The sequence below is a fragment of the Bactrocera latifrons genome, unplaced genomic scaffold (assembly GCF_001853355.1).
Source record: "Bactrocera latifrons isolate USDA-ARS-PBARC rearing strain unplaced genomic scaffold, ASM185335v1 scaffold_192, whole genome shotgun sequence".
Taxonomy (NCBI): Eukaryota; Metazoa; Arthropoda; class Insecta; order Diptera; family Tephritidae; genus Bactrocera; species Bactrocera latifrons.
In genome coordinates, this window is record NW_017535430.1 from 251,890 (window position 1) to 277,971 (window position 26,082).

The 26,082-nt window shown below is 35.7% G+C and overlaps 1 protein-coding gene across 2 annotated transcripts in view; it reads right to left on the reverse strand.

The window, feature by feature from the left end:
• Positions 1-26,082, reverse strand: part of LOC108967616 (acetylcholinesterase) — a 157,334-nt gene that overhangs the window by 66,153 nt on the left and 65,099 nt on the right. Inside the window, exons 1-4 of one of the 2 annotated variants that reach the window (XM_018931158.1) lie at positions 22,800-23,173; positions 12,853-12,991; positions 12,173-12,709; positions 11,430-11,637 (exon numbers count right to left, since the gene is read on the reverse strand). In XM_018931158.1, coding sequence (XP_018786703.1) covers positions 11,430-11,637; positions 12,173-12,709; positions 12,853-12,991; positions 22,800-23,173 — 1,258 coding nt within the window. Of the gene's footprint in view, positions 1-11,429; positions 11,638-12,172; positions 12,710-12,852; positions 12,992-22,799; positions 24,797-26,082 lie in introns of those variants that run through there. The other variant, XM_018931157.1, reaches the window with a different exon arrangement.

The window sequence follows — 26,082 nt, forward strand, 5'->3', positions numbered from 1 at the left end:
TTTTTGTTAGTGGTTTTGTAGTTAAGTAAAAAGATATTTTTATGCTCAAATGGTGGTGTTACAATTTTCAATTATTTTCAAGACAGATATTTTAAAACAAGTGGCAACACAGTTTCCAGTTTTACTTTAAATTCAGTTATGGAAAATACATACGCTTTTTAGACAAAAAATTTACTTTAAAATTTTCATATAAGATATTGCTTTCAAGTTTTTGAAGTAGGTGGCAACATCAACCCCAATATATTTCATTAAAGAATATTTTTTTAGTTATTATTATACTGAAATGTTTGTGTTATAATTATCAATTATTTGCTAGTCAAATATTTAAAAAAATGTGTGGCAACCCCGTTTTTAGCTTTACTCTAAATCAATTTATGGAAAATACAAATGCTTTTTAGACACAATTTTTAAAATATTATATAGAACAATATTATATAATACAAGGTAGTATTTTCAATTTTCGAAATAAGTGGCAACATCAAAACGTAATATGGTTCGTGAAAAGCATACTTTTTAAAAGATATTTTTTTTTTACTCAAAGTTGGTGTTATATAGTCAGATATTTAAAAAATGTATGGCAACACCGTTTGCAGTTTTAGTTTAAATCAAGTTACGGAGAATATAGATGTTTTTTTAAACCCAATTTTTAATTTTTTATTTAAATTTAAACTTTTTTGAACACAAGTGGCAACTCTGCAATGTAATATTTTAGGAATATCAATCGGTTCTTGCTTTTTTACGATTTTTTTAGTTATTTACATTTGTATGTATGTATATACTGATTTCTAAATTTTTTTATAAAAACTTTTTGGCAAGAAAGCTTTCAAGTTAACTTAAAAATTGACAGTTTTTGATTTTAAGTTAGCCAAAGATTAATAACCCTGCTTATACTTGTATGTATATTTTCATTAAAATTTAAATAAGTACTTAAATATTACTTCACAATATCTTAGCAAGCTAAAATTTCGCGGTATTGCATATTTGTAAATTCTTTCAGCATCTGCCTTATATTAAAATATATAATTTCTGTTTAAAAATCAGATATCTAGCAAGCTCATATAAAACCATAATTTTAACTATAATCCGATTACAAAAAAATTTGCTAAATCTACTTAAGCACTTTTTGCTATACACCACAACTACATAAAACGGCACTGCAAATATTTGCTCAAAAATTAGCGAATTTTATTCTACTTTCTTTCTTTATTTCCGAGGTACAAAAAATGCGCGTCATCGTGCCTCGCCGATTCTGTGGCTTTTGTGCAACAAAAAAAAACATATTTTTAATGTTGCCGAAGCTCAAACAAGCATTTTCGAGCAGCTGTCACCATGCCAAAGCTAAAACACAAGTGCTTTCAACGCACAAAGAAGATACACAAAACAAGGCATAAAAACGAAAAAGTGGAAAGAAGAATCAGCAAGAAACAATAACAAGCTGAAGTGTAACAAAAAGCTGGCAAACTTGACAAATAAACATGCGCTTGTTGAAAAGAAAATTGTGGCTTTAAATGAGGCTTCAATTGTATGAAGGCAAGGCGTAATAATGACAAAAATGCAGAGGAAAAACATAGCGAAAAAAACGTAAACGAATTAGTGAACAGAGCCAAACAGCAAAAGCAAATTTCGAGACAGAGCACAATTGAAGTGCAGAAAACAACAAAAAGTACGGTGTAGAATTAAAAATAAAAAAAAACAATGTAAAATAAAAAAAATATGCCCATATGTACATTTGTATGTATATCTGTGTGCAAAAAAAAAAAATAAAAAAATATTTTGTACACCCGTTATGTTTTGCGCAGCCTCGCAATTTTTATTATTTTACAATTTTATTTATTCGTTGTCGCCGCCAGCTGTTTTCTAGTTTACTAATACAATACGAACAGCGCACGGTTTGGCTTTTGTTGTAAATAACAGTAAATGACCTTGAACTCACAAATACATAGACACGCGCACGTCAACTGTAAGCGCAAAACAAACATGAAAAAATGAGCATAGACAAATAGCAAGTAATGGAAAGCCGTTGTACGACACACACACAAGCATACTTACAGGCGCGCACAAGAAAACAAACGCAAACATACTTAGAAGCACACAAGCACACATGTTAGCAACTACACACCAACCCACTGGCCACGACTAATGCCAACCAGCTAAGCAATCAGACGGCCAGGTGTGCTCTATGTCGGCTGAGCGGAGACTCACGCATTGCCTCGTCAGCCGCGCTAAACTAATTTAGAGAAAAAATTTGAAATTATAGTAGAAAATAAAGGCAACAAAATCGTAACAAAACTGTGAACGACAAAAAACACTTTAACAGCGAAATCGTTTGCACATGGAAAGAGCGCAGCGTTATTAACAGTAGTGGCCACGACGGGAGCCGAAGACAATAAGACGAATTATGTACACAGTTACGACAGGCTTCCACTGAGCGGAGAAAAGTTGTGCGCCGTTAACCACAGGGAGGCATATGCAGAGCTGAGTACGTATAAAAATATACGAGCGTAACCACTAGAACAGAAAAATCGAGAGCAAACAGTAAAGCCCACAATTCTGTTATATTCGGTGACGGTAAGAGTGATTTGTTGACAAGTTAACAGCAGAATCGCTAAGGCCAGAGGCTTTGCTGAAACTCAAACCAGCTAAAAGGAGCGTAAGTAATTTGAGAAAATTGGGAGCATGGCTACTCCAGTTTTGGAAATGTTTCAAGTATTTTTTTTTGCATCCCCAGATAAGGTACATTTCCATTGCTAGCTCTATATCTAAAACCATTCAGATACTTTTCAGATTTGTGTTGAATAGAATTTGGCGACCGTGGCGACATTTGTCAGATCAACTCAGTATAGACCTTTCAGGTAGAAATAATCGAAAAAGAAAGCTCTGCTCCACATCCATCAGTTCCACAGACGTAACAAATTCCGATTTCTTTTCAATATGCTAAAGGCGATGTATATGCCCTTGAAGAACTCAATAAACATATTTCTTCCAACCTTACATCGTCCGAGACTTTCGAAAAATGTACGGAAATGTACAGCAAAAAGTTAAGTTCGGTGGCAAGCCGAAGCTATCCTTCTTAAAAAAAGTTGCCACACAAAAACTTGATCAGTTCGGAAAAGATGTTGCGAGTATTTCTAGCGTTCTTTGATTCAAACAAGCTTCAAATCAAATGAAGGAAAATTGCATGAAGATGTTTATCTTGATTTCGATCGGTCACTTTTAATATGCTATGATGGGACAATGTCAGTATTATATTTTGAGCCAAATTTCGTAAAGATACTTTGCCAAAAAAAAACATTGTATGACATTTCATATCCTATAGTTCGAAAAAATATAAACAGATGGACATAGCTAAATTGAGTCATCTTCGACATACCCCACGTCAATAGCGTGCAATCATTAGCGTACGAGGCTTATGTAAGTTCTCTTAAGGGTTATGGGAATTTCGAGTTGCGATTCTCCCAACAGTCCAGTTTCGTTATCACAATCAGCTCGGATTATATTCGATCAAGGACGGCTATTTCGAAGATCTAATCCTACTTCGATCCGATCAGAGATGTGAGCATAACTTTCTTAAATACATAAAATGCATTCAACAACAACAAAAAATTTCCATTAAAATCAGAATGTTGGAAAAGATCTTCGGTGATAACTGTTTGTCACGATAAAGTGTTATTGCTTGATTCAAAGTATTCAAAGCGGGTCGAGAAGATGTTGACGACAAAACGCGTCAAGGATGGCCTTTAACATCAAGAGATAATCAACACGTCAATAAAAAAAATTGGTGCTTCAAAATGGATGGTTAACAGTCAGGGATCTTACAGACATCGTTGCAATATCGGAAGGGTCAGTGAAAATCATTTTTAAATATCATTTAGGCCTAAGGAAAGTGAAAGGCCGACTGGTCCCAAAATCACTAAAGTTTTTCGAAAAACAGTGTCGCATTAACGTCTGTGAAACAATGCTTTCCGACTGCTAGAATGTCCTGAAGCGTATTATTGGTAATGAGTCTTAGATCAATGCTTACGATTCGGAAACAGACGATCAATCGAATATCGTGTCAAAGGTGAGCCAAAATCGAAAAACCATGTTAAAGTCGGTCTAAACCAAGGCCAAGTTGACAGTTTTCTGCGATTATCGAGATGTAGTGCACACCGATTTTGTTCGCGATCGACCAAACTGTCAATAAGGATTCAAATAGAGAAAGGCTTGAATTATAGGCGATAGGTTAATGCACTGCCGCATACTGCATTGATTCTTTCTAAGTTTTCCATCAAAGTTTTAACCGATATTACGACGTAACCACCGTATACGGCGGATTTAGCTCCGTGGGACTTCTGGCTGTTCAGCAAACTTAAAGAACTGTCTTCGAAGATTGTGAAAACATTTGCACAAGAGTATTGTGACCAAAGGGGATTACTTTGAGGGCGATGACATCGATTTTATAGAATAAATTGAGAATTTAAATTAATTTAATTTAAAAATTTATTTTTGGTCATAGTAGTATACATTTTATGGGCCTCTGTCGCTTCACTCGGGGTATTAAAAACTTCGTGGAAAGCTCAGGGTGTAAACAACTCAGTAACCTTCAAGAAAGCCTTTGCCTATCATTTAGAGCGATAAAGCACCTTCAGTTTCATTCTTCCAGCGCTAAGCCTTGTATATATTTCTTCTTCATGATGATGGTCTTGTGGCCGAACACATCAAAGTGTTAAAGTTTTCAATTCAACAATAATTGAAATAATACGTTTGAGTATTTCTGATGTTAAAACTGTTATTGCAATCAAAAGTTGTTAAAAAAATGTTGCTTACAAAACAACCCACACTAAAAACCTAATATTCAAACGCATTGTGAAATATTTTCCTACTTGCAGTACATTTGTTGCAACTTTGAATCACTCCACATGCCACATTGTAAATAAGGAATGCATTTTTTTCAAATATGCAAACTATTATTGCATAAAAATTTTATAGCTGTTTGTAAGAGTAAAATGTTTGCATCAATATGCAGAATGATAACGGTACAACGTACAACAACTTTACAGCGCTTAACAGTTATTTATTACGAAAAGTGCAGAGCAGAAAAAAATTAAATTTATCTGCATTCTGCCAACAACGTTTTTGTAGTGCAGGCATTTATGAAAGCTTGCTGGTCCAACAATACAAATGCATATGTTTCAGTGTGTATGTGTGTGCAGCGCAAAATGTGTTGTAGCATTTTTTTTACTCCAGTTATCTTATCATAAGTCTGCTGGTCAGAAAAATTTTAAATTCACATTTTACCAAAAGTGGATTATCGCAAAGGAATTGTTTCACTGATATACATACATATGTACACATAAAAGTGTGTGCGTATGTGTTTTGTCATTGCTGCGTAACAAAGTTTGCAAATTTATATGAAAAAATGCACACCAGTGCAAAATATTGTTGGCAAATGTGAAATATCACAATGGACTATGTTTTTGATGTGCCCATTTATTACCCAGCGGAGCAGTAATTCCTTCTTTTTACCCCACACTCACACATACATACATTTGCTTTTGTCCCATATTGATAAGCTCTGCAAGCTAGCTTGTGTCTGTTATGTTTGTATGTGGTTGCATTCGTTTTGTGCTCGAAACTTTGTTTAACCATAGTAAGTAGTGGGCCAATATATCACATCGTTTAAGCAGAGATGCCAGACTATTTGCTAAAGTAAAAAATATTCAACGATTATTTAGCAGATTTTCATTTTATTTTATATTCGGTAGATATGTATAGTCATTACTATAGTTTTGGAAATTCCTAAAATTTTCAAGAGATTTTAAATGATGAAAGAAGTAAATTATATTGTGAGAAAAGTGGAGAAACTTATAATAAAAGATCTACCATACATGTCCAAATACTACTGCAAATTGTGGTACTCAACCTCACAGCGAAAGCTTCAAAAAAAAAGTTGGACGCTTAAGATTTTTTATTTTTAAATCTCTAGGGAAGGTTCAGTAGCTGGGGGTAAAACCTGGGTTCGAAAAAAATTCGGAAAGAAAGATTTTCGAAAAATTTTATTTTGAAAAAAATATGATTGAAGAACGAAAAACGGTCGAAGCAAAACGATTTTCAATAAAAAAAGGTATTCGAACAAAATAAATTCGAATATAAATATTTTTAACAAAACTTTTCGAAAAAAGTGGAAAAAACTATTTCCGAATGTGAAAGATTTTCGAAAAAAAATATTAGACAAAAAGATTTTTGATTATAAAAGATTATCGAAAAAAGAGTTTCCGAAAAATTTCTCCCAAAGAAATATGTTCGAAAAACAAGGATTTTTGATAGGAATAGAAGAAAATACGAATTACGTTCGAAAAAAAGTATGTTCGAAACGAAGATATTCGAAAATAAATTTTGACAGTAAAAAGCTCTAGGAAAACTTTCAAAGAAATAGATATTTGAAAGAAATATATTTTCAAAAAGAAAAAAGCTTTTCGAAAAGAATAAAAATTTAGAAATGGTTTTTAAAGAGAAAGTTTTTAGAAAACAGATTTCAAAGCACCAAAGATTATCCAAAGAACAATTTTCGTAAAAATGAAAAAATGTTCGGAAAACAGAGATTTTCGAAAAAAAGAAAAAAACGAAATACGTTCCAAAGAAAATTTTTTCATTAAAGTATATGTTCGAATAAAATATATTCGATAACAAATTGCTCGAGAAAAAAAAATTAAACACTTTCGAAAGAAAAAGATTTTTGTTAAAAAGATGTTCGAACACAAGATATTTAAAAATTTTGATAGCAAATAGCTCGAGGATAATAGGAATGAATAGATAGATAAAACTGAAAAAAGTACTTTTAAAGCAAAGTTTCCGATAAAAATTGATTTAGAAGTAAACATTTTCGAATAGAAAAGATTATCGAAACATTATGATTTTCGAAAAAACAACTTGCGAGAAAAGGATTTTCAAGGTCCGAAGATTTTCGAGAAAATTATTTTCGAAGTTCGAAGATTTTCGAAAATAAAAATTTCCGGGCACACCATTTTCGTAAAAAATTCTGGAAACGAATAGTTCAAAGTGTTTTATTAGTTATGGTTGGCAAAGCAATCAATTATGGTAGTAGGCATTTAGAATGAAATTTCAGTACAAAACAAGTGAATTACACCCAAGATATACAGCGGGCCATTCACAGAGTTATCCCTGCAAAGAAACTTTATTTAAAGCAAGGTACCGAGAAAAACAGTATGCGAAGATGGTAAGATAATTTTAAAAGCTTTGTGAAAAATGTATACATATTTTTTACAGATGGCTGAGTCCCAGAAAGATTGGGATACATATGCAAACATACGTAATAATATACGAAATATACTCTACACGAAACTTCAAATATGTTACCAAAAACTGAAAATTTATGACACGCAGTGGAATGGCAACACTACCAACATTTTGCGAATGTGCTCCCCTGCCGCTTGGCCACAATCGCATTGTGCAATTTCGCAATTTTTTATAGTGTGAGCGCGCGTCATAAACTACGAAAACGTTGCATTTAAGCATAAAAATATGAGCTGCGCGAAATCATTGCAACCGAATGAGTTCTGCACCACAATACATACAAAATTGTGTACATACACACATATATACATAACAAAATACATACATACATATGTATGTATGTGTGTAGATGGGGCACAGTCATATTATTGTTATCCCCGTTCGCTTGTCAACCAGTCCAGCAGAGCAGTCATCAGCGACAAGTGCATTTTATGGCCTATTTTTTTATAAGCGCCTTCACCTCCTCTTCCTTACCCGCCCCCAATGCCTCGCAAGCCACTTTGAGCTTAAACTGGCAACACTCAACCCAGCACCGGCTGGTTTTTCTGGGGCAACTCTGACGTCAGAGTAATAGTCGCAATAATGCAGCATCCTGCCGCGCTTCCTCTTCGTCAACCCCGCAGCACACACACTGACACATTTGCATATATGCAGGCTTTGCCCGTTTCGCCATTACCACTTTAGTGCCGCTCAAATGGGGAAATAAAGTAATTTTGGAAAATGGAGCAGCAGCTAAACAAAAATAACAACAAAGCAACAACAACAAATTATGAATTGTTTGTTGCAACTGGCAACTGTGTCGCGCGCCACTATGAAGTGCATGTGGCAGGAAGTTGACTGTTGCCAGTCTATTTTAGCGGTTGCAAGCCAGGCACACAGCCATACACACACCCACCCAGACGCACTTATGTATATAAATGTACTTACATTCATACTCATACAGGCAGTGGCGGCTGAAGTGCTTGAAAGTGCACTTAGCGCCATCTGCCACACTTTGCAGCAACACCAACTCCATTGTCGTTCCGAGACTAGTTACTTTTTTTATTTTTAGAATGTGCGCTTATGGCGCGGATATGATGTCCGGAAGTCGTTGACTTTATTAGGCGAACTTTTCTTGCAAAGTTTTCTTTGTGTCCTGGGATGTGTGTATGTATGTTGCCACCAACTTTAATGCCGGCTTTAGTAAAATATATGACAATTAATTGTTGATACGTGCATCCTTGGTGTCGTAATAAGGATTAATGCAATAGTATTGTCTCCCTTTTTCGGTTGGTAATTTATTTTGACGTTTTTATGGGGAAACTAAACTTTTGAAAAATTGTTATTCATTTGTGTCTTTTTTAGGATTATGAGGCTATAATATATCAAAAATGTCTAAAAATTTTAAATTAATTGTTGAATTCATTTTTAAAATTTAAGGATAAGTGCCTTGCGATGATTACATTATTATTACTAAGATTGCTTTTACCCATAAATAGCAACAACGTAACTTTGTGATATGCAGTGTGCTGTTATTGTTCCAAGAACTGAGGTTTATTGCTTCAAGCAACCCTTGAAAGAGCAGAATGTTCGGGGGAGCGGACCAACTTCTTTGTCTTTTCATTTTCTTCTAGAGTCTAATTATTGCCTGCTTGCAGTAAGGCATAGTATTGCGCTACGAATAACCCTAATTGACAGTTGGCTGATCAATAGAAGGTTAATGGACTTGCTGGTTAGAGCAGAAGCCTACTTATACCTTCTGCTATGCCAAAAATTTCGGCCTTAAGAAATGCGTATGGATTACTACTGAAGAAGGCCGTTCATGTGATTATTTCAGCTTCTAATATGTAGATGTCGTCGTTGAAACTGTCGATCACAGAACCATTATTCTATTCTTCTCTACTGGAAAATGAAAATATTGCATTGAATTCCTTTCAGATCTCTTTTCCACTGCTAACCACGGAGTTTGGTTGCAATAATCTTCAATCATAAGCCGACTGACCGAAAGCATTTCATCATATTGTCCGGATATCGAGGATATTTTCCAGAGCTAATTTGAAAACCACCAATTATGAAATAATAGAAAAGAAATTTAACTTTGGCTGCACCAAAGCTACCAGGTATTAAGTGAAGGTTTTGTTTTTGTTTTTTTTTTTAATGATATACTAATTTTGATTTGGAAAGTAAAGAAAAATACTCAAATTATTGACCATTGGCTTCCTGGCAAGTTGTGAATACCATGCTAATAGAAATGTTGTCTTTTGAAGCAAACCAATCGAAATCGAAGTAGGAATCGAAATGTTGGTCAGCCAATGCGTGTCCTGTAGACGAAAACAAATGGTAATCGGAAGAGGCCAAGTCTGGTGAGTGGCGATGCGGTAGAGCTCTCAGCTAAATACTTTGGTTATGTCCTGAACCCATTTTGCGTTGTATGCAGGTGCATTGTCGTGTAACAAAATTTCTTTCCCATGTCTTTTGACACGCTCTGATCATTTTTAGATCAATTCTGGGTTCAAATTGATCAGTTGTTTTTTGTAGCAATTAGTATTAACGGTTTCAACAAGTCTAAGAAGCTCATGATATACCACTCTCTACTGATCTAAAGAGCATTTGCCTTCTTGGCGAATCGATTTGCTTTTGCAGTCGATGTTGATGACTGTCCTAGATTATCCTATGATTTTCTCTGTTCAGTATTCTTAAAATTAGTAAATTTTTCATCGCCAGTGACAATTCGATGCAAAACTGTTTTTCTTTCGTGTCTTTGCCACAAAACATCACTTGTGTTTTTTCGGTTTTCCATTTGTCTTTTATTCAACTCATGTGGCAAATATTTTCCACACTTTTGGATCTTTCCCATAGCTTTCAAACGGTCAGAAACTGTTTGCTGTGCAATATTGAACATGACTACCATTCGCTTTTGACTCAATGTTTAATCTTCATCGAATATTGCTTACAATTCGGTGTCTTCAAACTTCTTTGGAGGTCTTCCACGTTTTTCATTTCTTACATCAAAATAATTAGCTCTGAACCGTTGAAACCATCTACTGCATGTTGCTTTTAAAATGACATCATCACAATATGCCTTGCAGCACTTTTCTTCAAATGAAAACATTAAATTAATGCTTTCCGTAAATCATCACATTTTTGTAAAAAAAAATTGGCAATAAAAACTTTCCGAAAAGAAAAAAAAAATGGAAATAAGATTTTTGAACACAAAGTTCTTCGAAAAAAAATAATTTTTAGAAAAAAAAGAATTTCGAAAAGGAGATATTATCGAAAAAAAAGATGTTCGAAATTTGAATTAAAAAATTTTCGAAAAAACGATTTTCGAAAAAAACTCTGCAAACGAATAACTCGAGGCGTTTTATCGGATATAGTTGTAATTAATTAGTAGGCAATTAGAATGAGATTTCAAAAAAAAAAAAAAAAAAAAAAAAAAAAAAAAAAMAAAAAAAAAAAAAAAAAAAAAAAAAAACAAGTGAATAGCACCCAAGATATACAGCGGGTCACTAATAAGGTTATTCATATTTAGAAATTATATTTAAAGCAAAATAACGAGAAAATTAGTGTTACAAGGTTGAAAGCTGATTTTAAAAGGTTTACAAAAAATTAATACATATTTTCTGATTCCCAGAAAGATTGGGATTAACAACACAAAAAGATGTAATGTTGTTTGTTCAATGACTGTATGGTTATCGAATATGCTTCAAGATGTCATGCCAACCTAAACAAAAAAAATTAAGTCTCGCTTACAACAAATGTACAAATGTTTTCCACCATCAAATTTGTATCCTAACGCTCACTTCACACCGGTACACCTGGTATAATAGCCCACACAGCTGGATTTCTTATAGCACAAAAGGATTTATCTTAATTTTAGTTGGTCAGTTTGAATGGCAATTATATTATTTTATAGTCGGACATGGGCGATTGTGATAAATGAGCCACGAGTAAAGAGCGTGTGAACAATTTCAGATTGATACTCAAAAACCTGAGGGACCAGTTTGCGTATAGATAGACAAAGTGAAACCACTCCAACCACTTTTCGTACATACTATTGTACAATGCAATAAATAGCACAGTATTTTCTTGCTACAAAACTATTTTCAACTTAACTTGACAACCGTCAGCCTTATCGAACAATTAATACAACTTACCTTCGTCTCTGACATTTCCCATCAATATGTCATAGCCACGTAGATCGGCTGTCTCCATCATTTTCATGGGGTGATCTGGCAAAAATGCGCCATCAATGGTCGGCGCAGATGGAAAACTTAAAATGCCCGAGTAGGAGTTCCATTGCTGCACCGAAATCGTTTTGGCGTCGACGGCGCGCATGCAAGCCATCACAGCTTGTGGATTTTCCTGCAGAGAATATATGAACAAAGTAATTATTTAAACTGACTATAAATTTAAATGGAATTTCGAAAACTAGCTTTCAATTTTTAATAAATTCGGACATACTATTCAACCATAAAGTTAAGAAATTACCACCAAAATTAGACGTTTTTAATTAGCTTCTATTGCGTGTGACATTTTCTTTTTCCAGTAACTTGATTCCCGGCATATTCCTTGAATGAATTTGGCTCGCTTATATCAGCACTTTTACTACTAAATTTTTTATAATTTATTCAAATGGGCATCTGTTCTTGCCTTAGTTGACAGCAATAAAAACCTATAGATTCTTAAAAACTAGAACTAACTACCTAAAGCCGACAAACTACTCATATCTTATCTAGGCAGAATCGTGTATAGCGATTTTCCACTCTAAATCTATCTTTAAGGTTTTTTGGTGCAAAATTTTCTTTTTAACTCAATAATTCTGCTTAAATCCACCAAATCTCATAAAAACAGAGTTCTTTAATCAAATTTGAAACTGAAATATTTTCCCCAAACTCACCGACAACAGCGACGCATTGCAATTGCAGTCGTTTATTAACGCCTTGCCAATCTCTACAGCCTTCTCTGACGTCATATGACTCCAGGGCGCATTCATTGTGCCCGATTGCATCATGCCGCGCTTGACCAAACCCGCCGTCACTGGCGACACAAGTTGCGCATTCACCGAACTCGAACCCGCCGATTCACCGAAAAGTGTCATCCACTCGGGATTACCGCCGAAAGCATGAGCATTCGTTTTCAGCCAACGTATAGCCAATGCCTGATCCCACAACCCCACATTGCCGGGTGCCTCCTCCTCGTAGCCGGGCATAGCGGGCGACAGGTGCAGGAAACCAAAAGCGCCCACACGATATTGAAACGATGCCACAATGACATTACCCACAGCCGACATAATGTCCGCATTGTATATATCGAGTGTGGCAGTGCCGGTCATAAAGCCACCACCGTAAATCCAAATGAGCACGGGTAAGCCATTTGTGGTGTTCTGCGGATTTCCGTTGTGTATCAAATGATCAGTGTCGGCTTTATTGGAGTGCTGAAAATGAAATCGGGTATGAAAGGAAATATGAGAATAGTATGAATGAGTTGGCAATATTGCAATATGTGTGTGAAGTAAGTGCTACAGTTAATTAGCTTCCTTTTAATAAATTGAAAATTGTTGCCAACGACCACACTCACCTCACCACCATTGGCACCACGTCCGTGCCGCAAACGCGCTTTCGCTGGCGCCCAAACATTTATGTATAGGCAATCTTCGGAGACATTTGTATTAGGATTCCATATCTCTTCGCCGGAGAAACCGGGAAAATATTCATATCTGCAACGGTCAAATCAAAGAACAAACAATTAGTTGGCAATTAGCAGCGTGTGTAAGCAAAGCAAMGCAGCTTATCTTTATATTTAACGGTACAAGCAGTCGCCTTTCGCTCAGAGTAAATTAAAGGCTTTATTGCTGGAAAAGCAACCTCAATGTTATATCTGCTTACAATGACGGGTAAATGGGCTTTGGTCAAGCAGCATTAAGCCACAAAGGAGAGATAAAAATGATAAGTCCTTTGCTTATTGGTAAGTATATATACACTTATGTACCTGTATAAGTATGTATAGTTGACAACCGGCTTCTGGGTTGTAGGAATTAAGAGTAAGGGACGGAAATATTCACATTGATTACATTTATACATACATAACAAAATATTTTAACATAAAATGTATTATGAATTACAAGCATAAAAATTACTTGGAGAGTGGTGAATTGAACAAACAACTTGTATATTTAATTTATAATGATGTACTCAAATAGAAGTAGAACAGAAAGAGGTTATGCCACATACTCTTCTATATTAAAATAAAGTTATTAGGTTTTGTGGCGCAAACAAAATCATTTTTCAAAAGTAGAGCTTGAGCTCTGCTTAACAAAGTAAAATAACGATTCAAAGGCAGACGTAAACTCATACACAAGATTCTAACAAGACTGTCTAAGCACCCAAGACTGTGAGTTTCATATGTTCAGCACAAAAAACTTGAATGACTTGAAAACTTGAAGCCATGTGTGAAAGTAACTCCCATAAATTACTCTCTCTCTCTCTCTCTTTAATTACTCACTTAAAGATTTATGCTGGTTTAAGATTTTCAAAACATCTTCAAGGCACTAATTATGGTCTAAGGCAATCTTCAAGTGAATTACTGAGATCGGACGACTATAATACACAGCATCCATTGATACCGTTCAATCTAAAATAAGATAAGTTAGCTTTTTTCTTGTTTTGTAAACAATTTACAGCTTATTACACTCTTGCCACATGTTGCTGGGCGTGGCTTCGGCCTCTAATAAATTTAATATCATTTACATAGCATCCCGACAATGTGAAAATGGATGAAATCGCTAGATAGCCCCGCTCGCTCCCCATATAACGGTACTGCTAAAAACTAATAAAACTGCAATAAATCAATAACTAAATACGCCAGAGATATTAAATATTACCGCCGAGATGGTATGAGAGAGCTGTATTGGACCATATAACCAAAAATTGCTCATTTCCAACCAAACTGTTCAAGGCCCTAAGTACCGAATATTTGGACTCAAGTATATATTGTTGACTTTTGATTGAAAACATCATTATGAGATATATAATTGATATTCAGAAACAATCCTTTCCTTAAAATAGTAACTCTGTGTAGCAAAGATGGGCTGAATCAGGTCAATACTACACTGAGCCCCATATACCTAATATAAAGATTTTCGAAGTTTATGCATCATATATGACTTTATACTGCAGGTATTGGACTACATCTTAGTTATCTTACAGTGTCTAAAATTGATAAAATTGGCCCTAGCCCCCATATAACTAATAAAAGAATTTTTGAAGTTTCGAGCCACTTTACTGCATATGATTGGTTAGCGTATGTGAGGTACCTCAGGGACAATTTTTTAGTGTTTGCTATGATAATAGTTAAGGGATAAAATCGGGTCGATATTACCCCAATCTCAGTATAGTACATTTAATTATTTTCATTTTTGTAACAAACCTCAAAATATTTTCCTGACTTTGATTCCTCCGTAAAAAATATACATTTCACCTGCACTTAGCCCTTTCCTACTTGTTTTTTTTTTTCGGTTTAAATTTATCAGTTTTTTTTTACCAATCTGACAGTTTGAATAAAAATTGCGTAGATCTAGCAGCGTACCTACATTATAACAGAAATAAGTGGAAATCATCTAAGAAAAAATTATATCAAACACATTTGATATATCGATCAGATCAATTCGAAAAACATGTTCCGAAGTTTGTTGTTACTCATAAAATGAGTTCTAATTTATGGTTTTCGAAAGAATTATGTAAATTAAAAAATAGAAAATCTCGTGCTTTTAAACTTTTTAAGAAAACTGGTTTAGTTGCTGACTATTCAAAATATTCTAAATTGCGCCGACAATTTGCTGAACTTAACAATGTATGTTATAATAATTAAATAAAGTCAAAAATAATATTATACGTAATCCAAAATTGTTCTATGGTTTCGTCAACTCCAAACTCAGGATTTCTAATTTTCTGTCTGCTATGAAATATAAGTCTAGTATGTCCAGTGACAATCACACCATTTCTAATATGTTCGCTGAATTCTTTAGGTCCAATTACTCTCAAAAATCTCCAAAAAACGTTCCGAATCAGCACAAGCTATGTCCGATTCCTTTCATTAACGCACCTACCATTTCCGAAGCGGACGTTTTATATCAGTTAAATATATTAGAACAATGGTACAATTACGGCCCAGATATGATTCCCTCGTGCTTTCTTAAGAAATGTGCCATATATATATACCCTGTCTCTTATACACATCTAGATGTGTATAAGAGACAGGAGTGGATTTAGGTCATCTATTGCAAAGTATAGGGGAATAGCAAAGTTGTCTGCAATACCTAAACTTTTTGAAGCAATTATAGCAGGCGACATAACCTTAACTAATTTCTTGTTATCAGCACGGTTTTCGTATCACATGTATCAACGGGCTTTAGGGAGAATAAGAATACTGATGTTATATACACAGATTTTAGTAAAGCTTTTGGTAAAGTAAACCAATAAACTTGATCTTCTTTTTTTCACCCAATATTTCTAAAATGGGTTGCTTCTTATCTTAGTAATAGAATTCAACAAGTCAAATTTAACGATACTCTTCCCGACATAATCAATGTTCCTTCAGGTGTTCCTCAAGGTAGCCATCTTGGTCCAATTCTGTTCTTGTTATTTATTAATGACATATCATCTGTTGTTAAGTTTTCAAACGTTTTATTATAATGACGATGTAAAACTTTTTAAATCATTCACCTCAAATAGTGAAAGATGTCAGTTGGTGTGATAGAAATGACTTGCCATTGAATCTTAAAAAATGTAAAACGATGTGCTTTTCACGTAGATCTGTAGACCCTACTTCATACGTAATACAAAACTTTCGATTGGAGCAAGTATGCAGTTTTGTTGACTTGGGAGTAACTATGGACCCCAAACTCAATTTTAATCTTCACACATCTTCCATGGTTTCTAAAGCTCTAAGTTTTGTTAAACGTTGGTCTGAAGAATTTAGAGATCCGCTTACCACGAAAATTCTTTTTACATCTTTGGTGAGGCCTATATTAGAGTATGCTTCCGTGGTATGGAACCCTTGTTATCTAGTTCATTCTGAGAAAATAGAGTCCGTTCAAAAACAATTTTTGCCTTAAATCATTTGCATTGGGATTCCAGTTTAAATCTTCCCCCTTACACTAACCGTTTAAAACTTATAAATCTCCCTATACTCGCTGGTCGTAGGGAAATGCTTGGTATAATATTTCTTGAAAAACTCATCAATGGGTCAGTCTGTAGCCCATCTCTCTTGTCTGATATTAATTTTAACATTCCCGCTCGCTCTACCAGGCAGTTTAAACCTTTGCTTTTAAAATTTTCTAGAACAAATTTCGAGTTAAACGAACCATTCCGCCGTATATGTCACGATTTCAATTCTCATTCCAGCACATTTGATCTAAGAGATTCTCTCTTTACCATTAAAAAAGAAATATTTTATCTACTCTTAACAAGTAACATTTAAAAATTATAAACTTTAATCTAATTCTTAATTTTGGCTGTTGAAGTTTTTTGTTTCTTTAGCTGAGCAGCTTAAGATCGCAACGCTTAAAACTCTCTTGCCTTTTATGATTCGGCTAATTTCGCTCGTCGCGGATTGCGCCCCGCGCGTCGATTGGGCGGGAGGAGGGTAATCGTTGGGTATTATTATTATTAGAAATGTGAAGACTTATTTGAAATGATCTCCAAATGAAAGCTGGCCGAGGGTAACTAGTAATCTTCTGACATCGCGTTTGAAGCAAATTAGGTTCAACGGATGCAAGTTAAAAGTCACCTAGTAGTTACTTATAAGCAATATTCCTAATTTCAACAAATGACTGATCAGCTGAAATTCTAGATTTGCATCTATTAGATTATATATATATATGACCTGTTCGAAGAATATGAAAATTTCCAACTTTTTTTTTAGAATTTTTTTTTTTTCAAATCTAAAGTATCAGTTGCATTTTTGTGAATTATTTCTGCAGTCAAACCACCAAATTAAAGAATTTAAATCTTAAACATTTAAAAAAATTGGTCTCATTTATAAAAAAAAAATATAATTAAATAAAATATCTGGTAGCCAGTGCTGATTCTTACAAGTGGATTAATTTATTTAAAATATCTACATTCCTCAACGTGCAGATTTACACATGTGATTGAAATAACCTTAAAATAAAGGAATAATTTAGCCAGGTGCGGCCAACTTGAACTCATACTTTTTGCACATAGTACTCATTTGCATTTTAGTCGCCCATGTGTACTCTTACTCATATTGCTCAAGTGTTAGTTTTGTCTGCTGTAAAGTGTTGAATCGTGAACTCAATGTAAATATGAACTCCATTAACCATCAATCATGCCATGGAACGTAGACAGGATTTAATGAGAATTCAGGTATGTACATGCATATAGCTCCACTGCCAATGTTTTCTGGAAATCGAAACTTACATACGCAATTACATTTAATCGAGCAAATAATGATTAGCATAGGTACATAAATACACCTATACTAGTTATGTTGTATTTGTATTAGCTTTGGCATTTACTTTTGAATGCGATGTGTGTCGGTATGAGTGAGCAAATATGAGGAAGAGAATTTTCAATAACAATATCATTGAAAAGTTAATTACGAATTTGAACTATTGTATTTTGGCATGTGCATATATCCTTGCGGGCGTGTGAGTATACGCCCTGGTTGGAAAATGTGTATTTCCTTATTTTAGTTAACTAAATGCCTGATTTGGATTATTTGAGTTGAACCATGATGACAAATTGAATGAAATTCTCGGTAATAAATTACATGATCTAGTTATCGATGCATATCGAAATTATGACCGAACATGAAAAAGATCGAATAGCAATTACTCGTCTAAAGAACAACAAAGCTTCGGAGGCCGATGGATCATCGTCCGAGCTATTCAAATATGGTGACGAAGAACTGTTAAGCAGCACGCATCAGCTTCTTTGCAGAATCTGGAAACCCCACAATGTACGCCAACTACCCTGGGATAAGAGTTTTCAACATCACGTCTGGTTCTATCGAGCGTATCATGTGAAAGATTAAGGCATACCGTCAAAAACTGATTTGGACCTTATCAATGTGGCTTTAGGCCTGGAAAATCAACAACTGAAGTCTTTGACCCTTTACCCGTGAAAAGAGTTGGTTGAATTTGGAATCCCGCAAACCTAATACGGCTGCATAAATTCATGTTGTACCAATCGAGGTTTTAGACAAGGCTACTCCTTATCATGCGACTTCTTCAATCTACAGCTGGAGAAAATAGTTTGAGCTGCAGAGCTCAATAGAGCAGGTACAACCTTCTACAGGAAGTTCTACACTCCTGTGATCCGCCGATGACATCAATATCTTTGGCCATAACAACCGTTTTAAATTTAATGAATTGGAGTTTAAAATTAAAAACAAAAAAAAAACTGTTTTAAATTTAATAAATTAGAGTTTAAAATAAAAAAAGCATTTTTCATTGCATTGAAACACTAGGGTTTTGTATTCTTGCTTGACCATTATTATTTTTTCAATGCGATTTTGTTTAAAATTTCCGTTTTAATTTTTATTGCGATTTTTAAGATTAAAGGTTTATTTTGAATTTTTCTATCCTGTATTAAGAACTAGAAATTCGAAAATTAGTATATCCTGAATGGGGTACAGTATATATTAAGTTTGTTAGCATACAGAAGAATACATGGGAGACTCTATAACATATATTTGTTATATAAAAATGTTCGGAATGATGAACTGAGTCAATTTAGTTATATCCGTCCATTTGTATATGTACCTCAGTTTTTGAGATATCAATCTGAAATTTTACACACGTTCTCTTCTATTCGAGATCCTATATTCAATATCCATTTAGCAGCAGCGCTGATTTCGAACCATTACATACTAGTAATCAATGTGATCTATTGAATATGTGAAGAGTATTATTGTTTGTAATTATACTCTCGCAACAAAGTTGCTAAAGAGAGTATTATAGTTTTGTTCACATAACGGTTGTTTGTAAGTTCTAAAACTAAAAGAGTCAGATATAGGGTTATATAAACCCATCAGGGTGACGAGTAGAGTTGAAATCCGGATGTCTGTCTGTCCGTCCGTCCGTCTGTCCGTCTGTTCGTCCGTCCGTGCAAGCTGTAACTTGAGTAAAAATTGAGATATCATGATGAAAATTGGTACAAGTATTTCTTTACTCCATAAGAAGGTTAAATTCGAAGATGGGCAAAATCGGCCCACTGCCACGCCCACAAAATGGCGGAAACCGAAAACCAATAAAGTGTCATAAGTAAGGCATAAATAAAGATATTAAAAGGAAATTTGGCACAAAGGATCGCATTAGGCAGGGTCATATTTGGACGTACTTTTTTTGAAAAATTGGGCGTGGCCCCGCGCCCTAAAATTTTGTTTGTACATATCTCGAAAACTACTATAGCTATGCCAACCAAACTATATAGCGTCGTTTCTTTTAGGCATCTCCATATACAGTTCAAAAATGGAAGAAATCGGATGATAACTACGCCCACCTCCCATACAAAGGTTATGTTGAAAATCACTAAAAGTGCGTTAACCGACTAACAAAAAACGCCAGAAACACTAAATTCTACAGAAAAAATGGCAGAAGGAAGCTGCACGCAGGCTTTCTTTTTAAAATTGAAAATGTGCGTGGCGTCGGCCACTTATGGTCCAAAAACCATATCTCAGGAATTTCTCGACCGATTTCAATGAAATTCGGTGATGACATGTACGAAATTAGGGCGAAATCGGTTCACAACCACGCCTTCTTCCAATATAACGCTATTTTGAATTCCATCTGATGCCTCCTCTGTATAATATATACATTAGAAACCAATGATGATAGCGGAATAAAACTTTACACAAAAACGGTATTTAAGCTGAGGTATTCCTTGTGGAAAAATTGTCGTGATCGGASTATAACTTTTCAAGGTTCCTGATATCGAACACGAAGAACTCAGTGCCTAACCTAACCTAACCTAATTTTTCACCGGAAATATCGGTAAATCTCTCAGATATTTTCACGTAATTCAGAGGGCATCATTTTTATACTCCCGCAAAAAGTTGCTAATAGCGGTATATATCGTCAAATATACATATGGTTTCATATACCAAAGTGATCAGGGTGACGAGTAGAGTTGAAATCCAGATGTCTGTCTATCCGTCTGTGCAAGCTGTAACTTGGGTAAAAATTGAGATATTTTGGTGAAACTTGTCATGCGAAAGTATAAAATGTCCGGTGGCACCCGCAACTTAGCTCTTCCTTACTTGTTTTTCTAAATTTTTGTTTTTGAATGAACTTTTCTAAAAAATACACAAAAAAAAAATTAACACGATCAATTATATAAAATAATCGGTTTTTTTAAGTAAAATCGTCATTTTTGGAAGTTCACCATTTTTTTTTTCCTCAAAACAAAAACTTCAATTAATTTGACAACTATCTTTGCTAATCCCGGAGTGGGCCGATTTATTTTTATATTTTTTTTTTATTTATTTAAAAAAAATTGTCAAATTTTCAAAAATTAAAAAAAAAATTTCCGCAAACTTAATTTCTATCAAATAAAAAATATTATTTAACGATTTTATGATATAATATTCTCAATTTTTAGACTTAATTTACGAATATAATAACCAAGATTAAATTTTTACCTATTAGTAAGGCCGATAAACTAGTGTTCGACAATTATAGACTTACCTATAGTCCTTACTAGAAACTGTACTCTAGTGTGTATCGATTTGAATACGGTTTTTTCATACTGTCTAAAACATAACCCGTAAATTGCTGTTAATCTTTTGAGCGAAAAATTTTTTTCCATATTTTAAAATTTGACAATTTTTTTTAAATAAATAAAAAAAAATCGCCCTACTCCGGGATTAGCACGCTACACTTTGGATTAGACAACTATCCCTGTCAAATTAATTGAAGTTTGGTTTTTTTTTTTTTTTTTTGAGGCGAACTTTCAAAAAATGACGATTTTACTTAAACAAAACCCGAATTGATCGTGTTAATTTTTTTCGTGTATTTTTAGAAAAGTGCATTCAAAAACAAAAAATTAAAAAAAAAGGTCCCCAAAAGTAAATTTCTACCAAAGTTATGGCTATTTGAAAATAAAAAAGGCATTTTTTTTAATTCATCATTTTTTTTTGAAGTTGGACAAAAAATTTTGAAAAAATTCTCAAAAATGTTTTTCAAAGGGTAGATAAGTTTCAGCAAAATCTAAAGCGGTCGGGTCCAAAAGTGGTCGATTTTGTATGGAATACCCCATATATAATTCAGTTAAAGAAGATTCTGTAAGTTAGAAAATCTGTCTTTCAAAATTTGTAAGTATTAAAGGTGTGTAAAATGAGTATATGTGCCAGCAAATTATATAATGGAGTTTCTTCTAAATAAGATAACAATTAGTACCATAAATTTCCAATCGTATGAACTATTTTCTATTATCAGATTAATTTATAAGGTCATGTTTTCACTAATCCTTTTCTCTATATTTTACCAAATTTTTTCATTAATGAACAGATAACCAATTTTTAGAACCACATTTCCTTGCAACAAACCAAAATTAATTGGACCACTTTTTTCTGAGCATTGTTTAGATATGCTTAGTCAGGCAACACTGTCTTTGATTCGTCTCGTCTAGCCTGATTGTTTATGATTGTAAATGTTAAGACACTAATGCCTTTCAGAATAGGATTTTATCGAAAATGAAGTACTCTCCAATTGTTGGATTGCTGATCAATCTTTCTAAATGAATCTCCATTTTTCATATTTTGTTTTTGTGCGAGCTTGTCCAAAAGAAGACATGCTTTGGTATATTAGTTCTCCGTAATATTGAGCAGTACTAAATAATTTAAGTATAGAGTTTGAGTGATTGAACCGATGAAACTTAGGGAATTTTAGTTTTTCACTATAGAAAAAATAAAAAATCAATACCATCACCTCTAATTAATGAATTTCGCTATTCTGCTATTTTGCCCTACTTCAAATACTCTTATGTAAAGACAATGTCTACTTGGAAACCAAATTAATGGGGTCGATGCATGACGCATATTACGAAAATTAAGAAAAAATCTTCAAAACCGAAAGCTTACAGGAGGCACCACACAGAGGTGGCGCTTAAATAACAACAGGAAACCAAATATAAATTAATGGAGCAGCCATCAGTTTAGTCAACATAAAGGAGCCATGATAGCGCAAAAATTTGCATGTCCACCATTACACTGTTATGCTGAGGAGCTATGTGTGCACCGCACCTGGCGCTTGTCATTAATAACGCAAAAGACGACCATAAATTGCTGGTCATGTTTTGCCGCTACTACAACAATAACAAACGCTGCATTAACTTATATTATTATTTGAGAGTTTTCAGCAAGTGCCACCGCCAATGGCGCACCAATTTCCCCCACTTGCCACTGCCAGCAGACAATTATTTGCGCTTTTCATTTGCCAACTGTCATGACTGAGCGAAATATAGCGCTGCTAGTTAGACCCTTTTGCGAAATTGCGCGCTTACCTTTCTTGCACACAGGTTGCCGGCAGTCGCGTTGCATCCAAAACACCGTGCCAGGGCTCCGCTGGCACCGGTTTTCGAAATCGTAAATCATCTAATGGTGGCTTGGCATACGGTATGCCTGTGTACACGTGCACCTCTCGACCCTGCACGGTGACGGAGCGACCGCGCACCGGACCGCTCGATGTCTGCACCACCAAGCGATCGATGACGCCATACACGGAGGACATACGCAACAGCAGCACAACAATGGCGAATAGACCACGACCGATGTCGCCGCTCAGCCTGGGCGACGACGCGACACTGTATTGACGCGACGGCAGAGGCGACGCCGCGGCTGACGACGCGCCCGACAGCAAGGACGTTGGGTGAGCCATGCTAACTACAGCTGGTGGTGGTGATGGTGAGTACGGAAGCGGCTAATATAACGAACGAACGACGTGCGCAAAATGTAACGGTAGAATGCGACGTGCACGTGCACGTACACCTTATTAACACTGCTCGATTGGTGCTGGCTATGCGCGCGCGTTATACTCGATGTGCACACAGCTGATTGACGACGACTGTGACTTTCTGGCTGGCTCAATTGGCTCGGCTCAAACCGCCTGACCGGGCTTATTGTTTGTGTTGGTTTAAAGAGGCGCGCACGCACACATTAACAGCCGCGCGGGCATAGAAACGAATGTAAGAATGTGTGTGTATGGAAGTACAGCAATTGCTGGCTATCGCACGCGCACACACATACACGCTCGTATCTCGTACGAATGACAAACCGAAACGACGTCGCACGTTTGTATTACGACCGAACGCTCAACTGTACGACCGACGATGGCGCGAAAGTAGGCCGACGCTTAACCCTGCGGTGTTTGCACAACTTTCGCCAGCAAATTGAATGACGTCACTACACAACACTGCAGTTCAGCCCTAACAGGTCAAGCGCTCACACACGATTGCCTCGCGATATATATGCGCTCTGGCTACACCGCGCTCAGTACCCACTCACCGCCGCTGCTCGGCAATTCCCACTTCAGTGCGTCACAAATCGCAACAATTGAGCGTGTGTCAAGCGATTTATTCGGGGTTGTGAAGCGCGTGTTCGCGCCACTGGGTTGCCCTTCAGAACTCGCTCGCTCCCGCTGCAGCAGCTGATACGGCTGCAATGGGGAAAATGCTTGTTGATTTAGCGGACGCGCTGATTGCGCTTTCCCTCTGGCTTTTGCGCGTTTGAACTCTTGACTTCAGCTTTGCGCTTTTACCGCTACTAACTGCCAGCACTTTTCTCTCTTGCTTGCGTTTACACACCTGTCGTTATTTACCGTTATTTTTGTAATACACGCTCTGATTTTTCAATTTGCGCACGTGTTTAGGGTTGGCAGTGTTTGCTTAGCTTAGCTCAGGTCACGCACGCTACTGCCGTACGAGCTGTTGCTGCAACTGTTGCAACTGTCAAGTGTGCTGAGGGTCAACCAAACAGCTGGTGGCAAAATCAAAAAATGTGCGCGTTTTAAGTCTGCAAGCGCTCAACGCGCTGCGGCAATCGCCTGCTGGTCTGACTCACGTAATTCGCTAAGCTCGGTTGTCATGCAGCACAACCCTTCAATGTTGCCAAATGCTGTTGCAATGTTGTTTCAGCCGCATACAAAGGCAAGCCACTAAGCTTATTTCGCACAAGCTGTGCTTAGTGCTGACGCGTTTGTCTTCCTTGCTGCAGTTTGCTCAGCTAATCCGCCTTTGTCCCAGTTTTTTTGAAGAAATTACGCGCGCGCGCTTGTGTTTGTTTCTGTTTTTCGTTTTCTTTTGTTTACTTGTTTATTGCTGTTGCAACTGCGCGCTCACTCGCCATTATCATTTCACATACACTGCCTCACTGCCCGCGGCGTACTCCACTGCCAACAAACTTTGTAACTCGTTTTTGTTGCGACACAAGCACCCAGCAATTGCCACCGTTGTGTGTTTCACTAGTTCAGCTGTTGTTCAACTTGCGCTCGGCACTCGGCAATCTGCAATTGAAACAAAAGCAAAGAAAGGAAATAAGTTAACATGCAATTTCAGCGCACTCGGCGACACACAAAACGGACATAGCAAATGGATATGTACAATTCGAAACTAGAAAGTGGCATACACAAAAGAAAGAACGGCAAGTGCTCTTCTCAACACACAGTCACACACACAGTCATACACAAACACACACAGGAAAAAGCACTCGCAAGTTTTCTTCGCATTCATGCTGCGTCTCAATTTGCTGCACTGTCAGTAGCATACCAACAGGCGCACGTTGTGACCACGCGCATATACCAAGCACTTTCTATACACAATTTTTCTTATAATAAACTATTAAATGTGCATAGCGTATGCTTGCAACTGTCCACAATCACACAGTGCAAGCTCCCTCCACCTCGCTCTCTATCTCTTTCTCTTTGGTTGTAACCAGCCACACCCATGCACTTAAAATGTTGCTTGTTGCCCATTACTTGCTGCCATGTGTGCTTACTTAAGTGCTTAAGCATATTTGTCCGTTGTCTGTTGATGTTTAGATCTTCTTTTCGCATTCCTTGCCTCCACTCCGCTGCTCTAGCTCTAGTCTTCTTCAACTAATGCGGAGAAAATGTTGATTTTGTATTTATGTAGGTGAATAGAAAAATAAATGAAAATAAAATAATTGCGATATGAGCGCAAGCAAAAATTAACAACAAAAACAAGAGGCACAAGTACAATCAAACAACTTGCGCGCCATGTAAATGGAAATGAAAATGGCATTTTGTGGTGTTGCACAAACGAGTGCAACGAGTTTATACGAAAAGTACATAATTTCTTAAGTAGCCTAAGTACTCGCAAGTTGTAAAGTTTGGCATTCAGTCTTAAGCGTTTAAATGCAAGCTGGTTCGTTTGAAAGTTTGCCTTTAACAACATGAGCTGTATGAGATTTTAGTTTCGAACATTCGTTGCTTTTGTTTTAAGTGAACAAAAGTTTTGTAAAAAACAATGGAAGATTTCTTTGGTTGAATGCACAAAACGATATAAAGCCTCTTAGTTTATTGGCATCCGTTTTTTTTTTTTTTTTTTTTTTTAATACTTTAATAAATTAAGCAAGGTAAATAATGCAACGAGGCATACAGGTGACTCTTATTCCATACTAAAATTTAAAAAAATAAAAATGTTTTCATAATATAATTTATTAACACGAAGCAGATTTAGTTCAAAACGTCTACTTTTATTGTTTAAATATACTGAAAGTGTATATATTTTTTATTTCATGAATGTATGATGGTAACTCTGAATCCTATCT